The following is a 14,481-nucleotide window of genomic DNA, read 5'->3' on the forward strand; positions in this document are numbered from 1 at the left end:
GACCTGGCTACTGTGCTTTATTTAGAAAAACAAGAAAGAAAAAAAAATACCCAAAAGCAAATGAAAATGAGCAGTTTTTTTTCAACGTTTTTTTTTTTTTTTTTAATTTTATTTTTGGGACAGAGAGAGACAGAGCATGAACTGGGGAGGGGCAGAGAGAGAGAGGGAGACACAGAATCGGAAACAGGCTCCAGGCTCCGAGCCATCAGCCCAGAGCCTGACGCGGGGCTCGAACTCACGGACCGCGAGATCGTGACCTGGCTGAAGTCGGACGCTTAACCGACTGCGCCACCCAGGCGCCCCAGAAAATGAGCAGTTTTAACAAAAATTGTCTTAAGTTGTGGGGCACCAGGGTGGCTCAGTTGGTTACGCATCCAACTTCGGCTCAGGTCATGATCCCATGGCTCATGGGTTCAAGTGCCATGTCAGGTTCTGTGCTGACAGCTCAGAGCCTGGAGCCTGCTTCGAATTCTCTCTCTCTCTCTCTCTCTCTCTCTCTCTTTATCTCTCTTTCTCTGCTTCTCCCCCACTCATACTCTGTCTCTCTCTTTCAAAAATAAACTTGGGGCACCTGGGTGGCTCAGTCGGTTGAGCGTCCGACTTTGGCTCAGGTCATGATCTCACAGTCTGTGGGTTCGGGCCCCGCGTCAGGCTCTGTGCTGACAGCTCAGAGCCTGGAGCCTGTTTCCAATCCTGTGTCTCCCTCTCTCTCTGCCCCTCCCCCAGTCTCACTTTGTCTCACTCTGTCTCTCAAAAATAAATAAATATTAAAAAAAAAAAATTTAAAAAAAATAAAAAAATAAAAAAATAAAATAAAAAACAAAAATAAACTTAAAATTTTTTTTAATTGTCTTAAGTTGTATAAAAATTCACCAATCATACTAAAAAGGAATAACTCTCAGTTAACATTCCTTAATAGTGCAGTTCAGTATCCAGTTCCTTACCAGTCGAAACTATCTTTGTTATCCGTGTAATCTTAGAACAACTGTGTTTATTTTGTCTCAGTTAACAAATATAATTTCCAAATCATCCCTGTGAGATACTGGACAACCTGAACTATTTTTAAACTACATGCCTGAATTTTGACAAAGCTGCATACAAGTCAAAATTAATCTTTTTGAAACAGTCCATGCTATTTGCCTTGTTCAGTCTTCATCCCCATTAAGTATAATGCTCCCTATAGGTTTTACTCAGAATTTTCATCTTGAATATGTGTTGGATTTTTTTCAAATGCTTTTTCTTCATCTGTTGATACAGTCAACAATTTTTTTTCTCTATTCAATTATACCAATTGATTTTCAAATACTGAGATAAGACCTGAATACCTGAAATAAACACCACTTGGTCATAATACACAATTCTTTTTTTACAACATTGAATTCAATTTACCAGTTTTTTAAGGAAATTTTACTTCTGTGTTCATGACAGATACTGGTCTGTAGTTTTCATTTCTTGTAATATTTTCTCTAGTTTTGGTATTAGGGTAATGCTGACCTCATAGAATGATTTAGGAAGTATTTCCTCTACTACTATCTTCTGGAAGAGATTGTAAAAAAAAAATCATATAATTTTATTCTTTGAAAGTTTGGTAGAGGGGCACCTGGGTGGTTCAGCTGGTTGAGCATACAGCTTTGATTTCAGCTCAGGACATGATCTCAGGGTCATGGGATCGAGTCTCTCATTGGGCTCTATTCTGAACATGGAGCCTGCTTAAGATTCTCTTTCTCTCCCTCTCTCTCTTTCTTTCTCTCTCTCTTTCTCTCTCTCTCTCTCTCTCTCTCTCTCTCTCTCAATTTCTCTCTCCTTCTGCTCCTCTTCCCTACTGATGCTCTCTTTCTAAAATAAAATTAAAAAAAAAAATTGGTAGAGTTCACCAGTGAACCCATCAGGGCCAGGTGCTTTCTGTTTTGACAAGTTATTTAATATTTATTTAATTTCTTTAAAAGACATAGGCCTATTCATATTGTCTATTTTTCTTTGTGTGAGTTTAGGTAGACTATGTCTTTGAAGAAATCGTCTATTTCATCTACAGTATCAAATTTGAGGGCACAGAGTTGTTCTTAGTATTCCTTTACTATTCTTTTCATATCCATAGTATCTGTGATAACATATCTTCTTTTGTTTCTGATATTAGTAATTATATCTTTTCTCCTTTTTTTCTTAGTTAACCTGGCTAGCAGCTTACCAAATTTATTGATTTTTTTCAAAGAATGAGCTTTCAGGTTAAATGCTTTTCTCTATTAATTTTCTGTTTTCAGTTAAATTGATTTCTACTTTAATTTTCATTGTTTCTTTGCTTCTGCCCACTTTAGATTAAATTTATTCTTTTTTTCTGATTTCTTAAGGTGGAAATTTAGGTTAGTGATTTTAGGTCTTTCTTAATTTCCCACATATTTATTCAATGCTACAAAATTTCCTCTAATCATTTCATTTGCTACATACCACAAATTTTAATAGCTTATATTTTCATTTTCATTTGGTTTGAATTTTTTAAATTTTCTTGAGTCTACTTTGACCCATGTGTTATTTACAAGTGTGTTGTTTAATCTCCAGGAATTTTAGAGTTGTCCAGCTATCTTTCTGTTATTTATTTCTAGTTTAATTCCACTGTGGTCTGAGAGAATATTTTGCATAGTTTCTATTATTTTAAACCAGTTAAGGTATATTTTATGTAGTCTTAGTGTTACATGTGAGCTATAGAAGAATAAATAATCCGTTGCTTTCCTTGGATGCAGTTGGATGAAGTATTCTATAGATATCAGTTATATCGACTTGATTGATGATGTTGTTCATTTCAACCATGTTCTTACAAGTTTTCTGCCTGCTGAATCTATCCATTTATGATAAAGAGGCATTAAACTCCAGATAAAATAGTGGATTCATCTGTTTCTCCTAGCAATTCTATCAGTTTTTGCCTCATGTATTTTGATGCTTTTTTATCAGGCTCACACACATTAAGATTTATAATATCATCTTGGAGAATTGGCCCCTTTATCATTATGGAATGGCCCTCTTTATCCCTAATAATTTTCCTTCTTCTGAAGTCTTTTGTGTTAAAAATAATATAGTTACTCCAGCTTTTTTTTTCATCATGTTAGCATAGTATATCTTCCTCTATCTCATTACTTATAATCTATCTGTGTAGGCCACTCAGAATTATTTAGATATAATTTGAAATTTTATTAATAAGTATTTTCTTGCCTCGTAGGACACTTTTACCTATTTGACCATATAGTCAATGTTCATTATTCATAGATTCCACATTTGCCCATTTGCCTACTGGCTAAAATTTACTTATAACACCAAAATCAATATTTGTAGTGTTTTCATGGTCATTAACAGACATGTGCAGAGACATGAAAACTTTGAGTCACCAGAGTACCTACTACCAGCTAAGATTAGACAAAATGATGCTTTGCCTCCTTGCCACAGCTCTCATACTGTTAACAAATATTCTTTTTGTAGTCTATTTAATGCTACATTTTTTGCATCTTTATGCTTTTGGTTGGTGATTGTATTCTTTAAAATGCCCCCAAGAAATGTTGTGCTGAAGTGCTGGTGAGTGTTCCCAAACACAAGAAGAAATATTATGGAGGAAACATGTGCATCGGATAAGCCTCATTCAGACATGAGTTCTAATGTTTTTGGCCATGAGATCAATGTGAATAAATCACTAATATAGTACATTCTGAAAAAAAGATAAAATTCACTGATCAATGCATGAAGCTGTCCAGAAAAATGCTAAAGTAACATCTGTTCTATGTTATGAAGCTATGGAAAAGCAGTTAAATTTGTGAGTTCATGAGATGACAAGCTAATAATAGTATAAAAAAGTGTAACTATCAGCTTTTTTCTGAAAGTGCTAGATGGCTTGCATGTTTCAAAAGGTGATAGAGCATAAAACTGTTAAACTTTCAGCTCAACAAGTTCTGTAGATTAGTAGGCTGTAGAAGAATACCTCCTTAAGATATTCTTTAAAAATACCTCTTAAATTTTATACAGAAAAATTTTATACAAAAAATATAAATTTTATACATGAGGAAATGAAGGCTTTCAATGCTGATGAGACAGGCATGTTTTACCAGGACATTGGCTAACAAATATATGTAACGTAAATGGCATTTCTGTTGACAAAAATGTTGTGACCAGAGGTTGTAGAAACACAACTGTATATTTCCCCTCAGAGAAATAGTTCAGTATCTGTTAATTCAGTGTTCATGACACCTATGTAGAAAACTACCACAAATAACAAGAATCAACTGTATATTGTAAAAGCTTACAAAACTGCTATGGTTCATGATGCCATGCTTTTCTGTTAAACCAGAAAATAAGAATGATCTAGAAATTCTTGTCATAATGTAATAAGGTAAGAAAGAAAAACTTACAGTTACTGTAAAGAAGAAATCAAAATTCTTATTATGTGCAAAGTATATTATTTGTATCTCAAAATCTAAGCTAATCAACTAAAAAGTTACTAAAAATTATGAGTTCAATAATTTTTCTGAATACAAGGCAATTTTATGTTTACAAGTATTCAATATCATTTATTTAATTATGCAATTATGTGTTAAGAAACAAAATACAAATGATGTAACTTTAAATGTCAACGGACATGCAAACATGATTTTTTTTTAAATTTTTTTAATGTTTACTTATTTTTGAGAGAGAGAAAGAGACAGTGAGCAGGGAAGGGGCAGAGAGAGGGAGACACAGAATCAGAAGGAGGCTTCAGGCTCTGAGCTGTCAGCACAGAACCGGACATAGGACTCTAACTCGTGAACCACGAGATCATGACCTGAGATGAAGTCGGATGCTTAACTGACTGAATCACCCAGGAGCCCCGCAAATATGAATATTTTTAACAAAATAAAGTTTCTTGTCATTTTCAAAAACTCTACAAACCTTTACTAAGTCTTTTAGAAAAGAAAAACACTGAAATAACTTAGCAAATACAGTGACAAAAACACAACTTTCCACATGGATTCCTAAATTTAGCTATTTTAATTAAAAATGTTTAATACATTTTTGAGGTCCATATTAAGTTAATCTGAAATATCCTGGAAAAATAAATGAGCAAGAATTGGTATGAGCACTTTGAAAAATGAAGATTCAGTCAGAGGTAGGTTGTAGATAATCTCAATGGAACAACAAAAAGCAGAAGAATATAATAATTATATAAGTGTGATCATAGTAAAAATGACAATAGATATAATTTAAAAATCTTCTATTTATTATTAAAAATTTGTTCGCTTTGGAATTCCAATCATGAAGTTAACAGATTCCTACAGAACTACTTAACATCCTTTGAGTCCAACGCATTAACCAGCTAAGCCCAGGGGAATACGATGCTCTCTGCCTCTCACAAACCATAAATTTCAGTTTTTGGAGCTGATTCTTTGCCTCTCTCCTTCCATTTTACACCTTCAGATCATTTCTCTCACCTGCATAAAACATCCTCCTCTTCCTTTTGTTTCACTGGGCGTAGTTATCTATGTAAATCCTAGTCACTAGCCCTCATTCACTGGATATTCCAGCACCTGACTCAGCTTTCCTAAGAACCTAAGGGCATCCAGAATGGCTTTAATTTCCCAAAAGATGATCTGCTTAACATTCTAGCCTTTCAATTCATTTTTCTCCTCATCTCCATTAAATATCTCCTTTTGTCAAAGAAAAGTTGTACCACACAGAATTAAACAGGCAAGGAAGACTTTATTCAAGACTATTGCAACAGAAATCAAGACTTTACCAACAGAGGAGAAAGACTGAACTCCGTTCCTCTGAAACAAATGGCAAGAGTTTTTAAGCAGAGTGGTAGGAGGGCAGTGAACCAGTTGAAAAGTATTGGAGAACCCTGGGAGTCGGGGGTGTTTGTCAATGTGATTAGGCCATCTGTGTTTGCTAACTAGTACTTAAGAAAGTTAGGTTCTTAACCCTCCCACGGAGACTTGGAGATAGGAATTCTTATCTTTCTTGATGATTATATTTCAAAGGGATGGCTCCCAAGTTTTTGGGAAAGACATTTCTGGATTGTAAACTGGCAAGTGATTTGACAGAAGATTTATATCTCAAAGGAAAATGAAATTACAGTTGCAAGTTTTCCAAAGTAAATGCTCTCAGAAGGGGAGATCAAGCAAGGGCTTATAGTCAGAAAGAAACCTGTCTAAATTTTAGTCAAGCTGAGGCAAATGTTAAGGCCTTCTTGGTCACTCTGCTATGACTGTAATTAGAACTAAATTTATCTAAACTAGTTGTGCATTCGGGTGTTATATCAGTATAATGAATTGGCGTATAAGGAAATGGAGGCCTCATACAGCCCAGAAACAGCCTCGGTTGCAGGAGAGAGAGACCATATTCTGTGCAAACCATGAGAGGTTCACACAGTCCCTCACAAGGGTACACATCCCTTGTACTTTCATAATTTCTTTCTCCACAAGGAAGGATCTTTTAAATGAGAAAGATGTACTCCTTTAAACACCAATCAGCCTAAAGTCAAGGAAGCCTTTTTCAGTGGGGTAGGAGAGATGGCTGAAGAAAAGACCATATTTTTTATTCCTCTGTGTTTTTTAATTGGATCCTTTTAAAGGAAAGTCTGTAGTAATAGCACCAAATTGAGAGATAGGAAGAACCAAGCCTTCATCAAGTGTTGCTCTGTGATTTCCAATTTTAGTTAAAATTGCTCACTGCTTTAAAGTACCATCAGGGAAAATGCTCGCACAATGGTTTTTGATCCTTAGATAATGGGTTCTTCCAAACTACAAAGTAGCAACTTTACTAACCTTCAAATATTATTCTTTTCCAGGCTGTGACAAAGACATGCTGATCGACATTCTAACTCAACGTTGTAACGCACAAAGGGTGATGATTGCAGAGGCATATCAGAGCATGTATGGCCGGGTAGGGTCTCTTCATCTTGACCTATTTCTAGGACAAACTCCTGGGAAATGACAACACTCTCAGAAAACAGATACTGTTATTCTTTTCAGTCTTGCAGATTACAAAGATCTCAGACTCCACTGTATATCAGACACAGAGTTCCTATGCCTCTAACATGTTTCAAGGAATGTAAGAAAGACGTATCTATGTGTGAGGCATGTTCACACTGACTCCATCAGTCCTTTCTCAAAACTCACTCAGCTTCATAAAATCAAAGTTCTGGTGGCCTTACACTGCTGGTTGGTCCAATTAGGCTAAAAATGTTGCGCTGGAAACACCCCTGTGTCAAGCTTTAGGGAAGGCATGGAAAGGGCTAATGATCACTAGGTCAAAAAAATAAGATCTTTCCTGCAATTCCCCACAGGTCTTCACCTAACTCTCAACCAAAGTGAATTCTGTACTAGCTTTTCTTCTCACAGCATGCAGTTATAGAGACCATTAAAAAAGAATGGCAGTTAAAAATAGTTTAAGGCAATAAAACTATCCTTAGTGCTTTAAAGTAATCACATTCTAATTTCAAAGCAAGTACCATTAAAGATTCCTTTCTTTTGTTATGCATTTAAACCACAGATTCAGAACAAAAACTCTTCAGGCCAAAAGGGCCTGAATAGCAATTACTTTGTCAACTGAGCATTATTGATGAAACACTATCATAAAACTTTCTCGATAGAGTTAGCTCTTATAAATTCACTCCATCTCTAAACCTCAGTCTTTGAACAGCTATAATACAGGAATAAAGGATAGCCCTCTCTTGTAGAATAAACTAATAATCGAAGAAGCTACCACTACTAGTGAAATTAGTCGAATTATGCCACGGAAGCAAACCAGTTATGCTTTTTCCCAACCCCCCCCCCCAAGTAAAACTGCTACCTTAGCTTATGTTCCAGTAACACCAGTGCTCGTTTTCTTTTGAAAGAGAATGCAAAAAACCATAAAAGTTGTAGCATTGCAAATCTAATATTGTTTTAATATGCGTACCGCTAGAACAGTGGTCATTTTTCAGTATTTTTTTAACCCAAAGGTTTACATATATTTTATACATCAGGTTAGTTTAGGTTGAAGCATTATTTCATCACATTCTACAAAATTACACCAGAACAGATTAAAACGATTAAGAAATGTAGTAGTTCCACTCAAGGAATGTAAAATCTATTAAGCAATTTATACTTTCAACGGTTGTAAAGTTTGTTAAACCCTACCTTCTGCTGAATAATCCATAACGCGTGGAAAAGCTTGGCTAATCACCCAATTGCACCAACGGATGAAAAGGAGTCATGCAGGCCCCTTTCCTCCAAAATATCTTTGTCATACAATCAGTTATCATGTCTTGAAAATTAGTTTTCCTCTCGTATTTCTCTTTTTCCTCACTAACACAGTCTTGATTCATTTGGCACCCAGGCTAACGTGAAACTCCTAACTGATACCTGCCACCCTCGTGCCTTCCTACTCCTAACTATCCTCCATACTGAAGCCAGAATGATTCCAACTCTAGATTTCTGCTTTCTGGCTTTAGCTCCTGAATATTTATCTTGTTTCTCCCTTACATATATATCCACAGGTCCACGGAATAAACCAAGGCCTTCCCCGGGCCAACAAAGCCTTGCTTTTTATTCTCTATTTTAAGCCCTCTCCCCCTTCTTCACACGCCATCAAATGCAGACAAACTGATCTACTTATATTTCTACAATTTATCTGTGCCTGCTCCCTTACCTTCGTTCAGGGTGTTTCATCTACTCCAGTGGCCTGACTCCCCCCCTCCCCAAGCTGCACACCTGTTCATCTCCCCAGATACTGGGCATTTCCTCACACCAGTAACCACAAACACAGTGGAACAGACTTGTGCTGCTATTGCATTCTTTATATAACTTCCCCCTCGGTACCTAATGACACGCTAGTGAACTTGTCTGTACGTGTTTCCCTTTACCAGAGTCCAAATCCTCTAAAGTTGGAATGCATTTCATCCATCCCTCGAGTTGAGCGCAAATGTCTGTCTATCATGCCGAGATTGCTGAATTATCTTTGTTGAATGATAGTGTGAAGGCCTAGTTTTGGCTGCTCCAATAAATCTTCCCCACCTGTCTCACTCACCCTCTGCCCCGGGCTAGGTGTTGCCTTCCAGGGCCCCAGAGTTCCCTGTACATAATGGGGCCTTGTCACGCTGGGTCGTGTGGGTTTACTGTCATGTCTTGATGACTAGACTGTAATCCTCTAGAAAATCAGGGACTAGGTTATTTGCTACTACTCTCCAGAGCTTAGTCCAGGGTCTAACAAAGAAGGTGCATTTCATTTATAGAATAAGGGAATCTAAGGAATTATATTCTGCCTATTTACACTTTGTTTAAAAAAGAAGAGGGGACATCCCTGTATTATCCACTTTATACTTAATGAATAGTCATAGATTGCCTAAATTTCTCTTTTCCCTCATTCCCTGCTCTAGCTGCTCCCAGGTCAATTGGCCTGATCTTCAGTTAGGGCTTCCTGATCTCCTCTGCTGCTCCCTTTGAGAATTACTTCTTCCATTTGGCCAAGGTGTCTCTTTTTGCTACCTTTCCCTTTCTGTGGCAAGATTTCCTGTATGTTAGTCTTTGATATTTTTATTTTTTATTGGTATGGATAATCAAGATTTCACAGAATTATTTTCCTAGCTGCTGAGCAAAGTGCAATTCTAGGCATGGCCCATAAATTCTTGATATTTTACATTAGTGAAGAACAGCTGAATTTCATCAACAACTTTTCCTTGCCCAAGCCACACTAATCCCTACAGTCAAATGAAAAGCCTTTTGGAATGCCTCTGATTGACATATTTATCAATATAATTAATGAGGTCATTCTTGATCTTCCACACCAAAGCAAGTACTATGCTACAGCCAGTGTAGTGAAACCAAGGGAGCAATGAAAGGCCTCTGGGGCTGAGCAGATAAACTACGCATACCTGATAAGTTTAGCAATTAGACAGTGATCCCCGAATAGGGTTCCAATGCATCACTGAAGTAATTTGTTCTTTCAGTTTTCATCTGAAACAGGGATGATCAGCTCTGGAATGTCCTGGCATCTGGAATTCCTTAAAAGTGTGGTGTTGGTTATGTAATTTAGTGCAGAGGCTAACTTGCCCTGAATCACACAAAGTTAGAACTTAAACCAAGGTATTCTGACTCTGAATCATGTCTTTCAAAGCTTCTCACTAAGTGCCTCTTGTTCTCAACTGAATGAACACCAGATTTAACAAGAGGAGATATCTATATTGCTGACTGCCTGATGTTCTTCAAGGCTTTGCTCAATGTCAGCTACTCAAAAGGGCCTAATCTGATTGCCCTGTTTAAAACTGTCACCTCCCCTGGGGCGCCTGGGTGGCTCAGTTGGTTAGGTGGAGGACTTGGGCTCAGATCTTGCAGTTTGTGAGTTTGAGCTCCTGCCTTGGGGCTCTGTGGTGACAGCTCAGAACCTGGAGCCTGCTTCAGATTCTGTGTTTCTGCCTCTCTCTCTCTCTGCCCCTCCCCCACTCATGCGCGCGCGCACTCTCTCTCTCTCTCTCAAAAGTAAATAAACATTTTTTAAACGATTAAGAAAAAAACTGTCACCTACCCCAAAGCCTATGCCAGCACTCCAGATCCCTTTCACCTTCTCTGCTTTTTTCTATAACAGTTACTGCCCTCTAACAAGCTACATAATTTATTAACATACTATAATTATTATTTATTGTACTCCACCTCTCCCTAGCTCAGGCCCCACAGGAGAGGCATCTTTGTTTTGTTCACTACAGTGGCAGGCACATAGCTGGTGTTACAGACTCAAATGCATCCCCTCAAAGTTTAAATGTTGAAGCCCTACCCCCCAAAGTGGCTGTGCTTGAAGACAGGGCCTTTAAAGAGATGATCAAGGTTAAATGAGGTGATCATGGTGAGGACCTAATCCTGTAGGACTGGTGTTCTTATAAGAAGAGGAAGAGATACCAGGAGTGCACGCACAGAGGAAAGGCCATGCAAGGATATAACAGGAAGGCAGCCACCTGTAAGCCAAAAAACAAAAAACAAAAAAAAGATGCCTCTCTAGAAACCAGCCCTGCTGGTACCTTGATCTGGGACTTCCAGACTGTGAGAAAATAAATTTCTATTGTTTAAGCCACCTAGTCTATGGTAAGCCTGAGTAGACTAATGCAGTTGATACTCAACACAGAGATGTGAATGTATGAAGAGTTCAAGTTCACTCTTCAGATCCATCTTGTTCTCATAACAATTTTTTTTTCCTATTAGGTCTCAGGTTCATGGTTAAAAATATTGATCTTGAATTGTCAACATACCTAGGAAGTAGCCAGCTAGAAAATTACCTTACCTACTTCAGAGGTAGAATTATCATGTCACTCGTGCCAGTATAAGTATGGTATCTTTTCCTCTATCCTCACTTTTACTGTAGAAGTGAGGGGGTGGATGTAGTTTTAGCCTCAAAAGGCTATTAAATTCATTACATAATTTATCACAGACCAATTTTATAAGCATGAATTAAGTAATTTGAAATAGTATAACTACTTTAACTTTCAAATATATAATGAGTTACATACACCCCTTTTGATGAAACTTAACTACCAGGAAAATAATTTATAATTTCAAGAAGCTTTTCTATAGAATCAGTAAAAATTTTGTCAGTTTAGAAAAACCTCTGTATATGCTTGTTACAGCCTGAACAATTATTTCTCTTGAAAATAGCATACAATCTCTGCCAGGAAGGGAGGGAAGAAGAGAAGAAAGGAGGGAAGGAGGGCGGGAAGTAAGAAGAAAGGAGAAAGAAAATTAGATACTGCTAAATCCAGGCCTAATTAGGCTTCAAAACACTCTCTAAAACAGTTCTGTAAATTTGCACTCTCACCTGCAATAAATATATAATGGCTCCCATTTCCCTCAAATCTTCATAAAACTTAAGAAGTTTGGGCCAATTTTATGGATGTAAATGGGATCTCTCCATGGTTTTAACTTGCATTTTTCCTTGATAATATATAATGTTGAGCATCTTTTCATGTTTCTTTACATCCTGGTTTCTTCTCCTTTTAAGTTAATTCTATATTCTCTGTATTTTTCTTTCAGTAGCTTGCCATTTATTGATTTGTAGCTATTTACATAATTTGGACATTAGTTATTTTTTGTGTATGTAGACTAAAAACATTTTCTCCGAATATGTGGATTAATTTCACACTATGTTGTACAATCTTGTGTCCAAAACTGTGAAAGGTATGAGACTTTAACCTACAAGATAGCAAGCTAACCAACCAAGTTAACATAGATACTGGAGACTCCTGGGTCAAAGACAAAATACAGTTTATCACTCAGAGTAATAGCAGTCACCAGAGTGTCAGAATTTTTGCAACAGTTCCCTGAGCTTTAATCCCAAAGGTCTAAGCAAAGATGACCAGATAACGCTTGCATATGCAGTGAGTTGCACTGCAGAAGAGAAGCCATGAGATCAGAAACTTCAATCAGTTTTAATGGGCAGAATGCATGGCTGCCCATTGCTCATAAGGGAAACACTATATCTCTCATGATGCTATTCACTGTATAAACATCCTTGGAAAGTTAGTCTAGAACAAAGGCTGTCAGTGCCTCACTCTGCATAACATTTAGAAACACGAGGCCTACAGAAAATTGTCTCCCAACCTCACCCCTGATTTCTATGCCATCTTCACTATTGACTTTCTTTTCTATGAACACACCAATCCCTAAACCACTCCTATTATTCTGACTAACAAAGGCTGAGACTAAATCCATCAATTTGTCTCATACAACATTTAATTATCAAAGGATTTCAAGCAACAAGGGGAGGTCAATTGGCAGTATTGATTCCAACAATGCCGCCACGGGGGTTTGAACACAATGAACTCAACCAATTCCATAAATCATCAGGACTTATCTTAAAAAGCTGAGCGGATTTTTCTTAAGTTTTAGTAATGACTTTTCCACTTGGTTTGAAATTTTTACTTAGATACAGGAGGATGTATTAGCAATGGCACAGACTTCACCTTTGCCCACAAGAAGGAAGTTTAGAGCAAGTCCATCATCCATAACAATCTTGGCCAGTGAGTTGGGGCTGTCTTCAATACCGTGTAAAGACAAAGTGGTGTGATTAGGTAGTCCCTCCCCAGATGCAAGGTTGTTGTTCTTGTTCCACCATTAGAAAAATGTCACTTTTCTTGGGGTGGCTGGGTGGCTCAGTTGGTTAAGGTCCCACTTCAGCTCAGGTCATGATCTCTTAGCTCATGGGTTCAGGCCTGGCATTGGGCTCTGTGCTGACAGCTCAGAGCCTGGAGCCTCCTTCAGATTCTGTCTCAGTCTCTTTCTGGCCCTCCCCGCTCATGCTCGCTCTCTCTCTCTCTCTCAAATATAAACATTAAAAATTAAAAAAAAAACCAAAATTGTCACTTTTCTTGTAGTTGTAACTTCAGCATTTTTATTGTTATTTCCAACTCACATCCCAAACTTTCTTTTGGGAGGGTCAGGTGCGGGAGGGACAAAGGCATTTTTATAAAACTTTAAAAAACACACTATGTCACACAAGCAGTGTTCTCAACTTATCCTTATGATCCAAGGCTCTAAAGAGTCCAGAGATATTCTGGTGGCTGAGCTAGAATTCTTTGAAATTCTTCACCCACTTTTGCTTAGGCTACCACCCACAATATAGACCAACCAGCACACCTTGAGGTTGACAATGTTAAGAGGAAAAAAATCATCATGCCCAGAGAACGGTCAGGGTAGAATCCCAAATTTTCAAAATTTATCTGCGTAATTATAGGAAAACTCCTGTTTCTTTCTACGCAATTCAACACTTCACTTCTGACACCAAATGTGTGGATTCTTTTCCTCGAACTAAACAATTCTAATACTAACTACCCAGGGTTACCACACACCCTACAGGGCAAGGACTGTCTCACAAAATTATCCCCCACCTCAGATGCCAACCATAAGTCCTAGATTGTCATCTATACTCTGACTGACTGGCTGTAAAGTGTAAGTTCCCACAGCCCCTCCTCAAGTTTGATGATTTGCTAGAATGGCTCACAGAACTCAGGAAAGTGCTGTGCTCATGATTACTGGTTTATTTCAAAGGACACAACTCAGGAATGGCAAAATGGAAGAGATATATAGGGCAAAGTACATGGAAAGGATGCAGAATTTCCATGCCCTCCTTGGGCATGTCACTTTCCCAGCACCTTGATGTGGTTGTCAACCTGAAAGCACCTCAAACCTCTTTAGTTAGAGTTCTTATGGAGCCTTCTTTATACAAGCACGATTGATCGAATCATTCATTGATCATTGTTGAATAAATCAGTCTCCAGACCTTCTCTAGTCCCTAGAGAGCAGGAGTAGGGCTGAGGGTTACAACCCAATAATCACATGGTTGGTTCCTCTGGCAACTAGCCCCATTCTTCTAAGATCATCTCATTAGCATAAACTCAATTATGGTTGAAAAGGGGTTACTATGAATAACAAAAGATGCTCCTCTCACTCCAATCAGGAAATTACAATGTTTTAGGAGCTCTGTGCCAGGAATGGGGGACGTAAGATA

The 14,481-nt window shown here is 37.7% G+C and overlaps 1 protein-coding gene across 1 annotated transcript in view; it reads left to right on the forward strand.

Moving 5' to 3' along the window:
• The window catches only part of ANXA10 (annexin A10), a 127,839-nt gene that overhangs the window by 69,774 nt on the left and 43,584 nt on the right, over positions 1-14,481 (forward strand). The window contains exon 3 of the mRNA XM_049630067.1: positions 6,800-6,894. Coding sequence (XP_049486024.1) covers positions 6,800-6,894 — 95 coding nt within the window. The remainder of the gene's footprint in view (positions 1-6,799; positions 6,895-14,481) is intronic.

The sequence above is a fragment of the Panthera uncia genome, chromosome B1 (genome assembly GCF_023721935.1).
Source record: "Panthera uncia isolate 11264 chromosome B1, Puncia_PCG_1.0, whole genome shotgun sequence".
In the NCBI taxonomy this organism is placed as follows: Eukaryota; Metazoa; Chordata; class Mammalia; order Carnivora; family Felidae; genus Panthera; species Panthera uncia.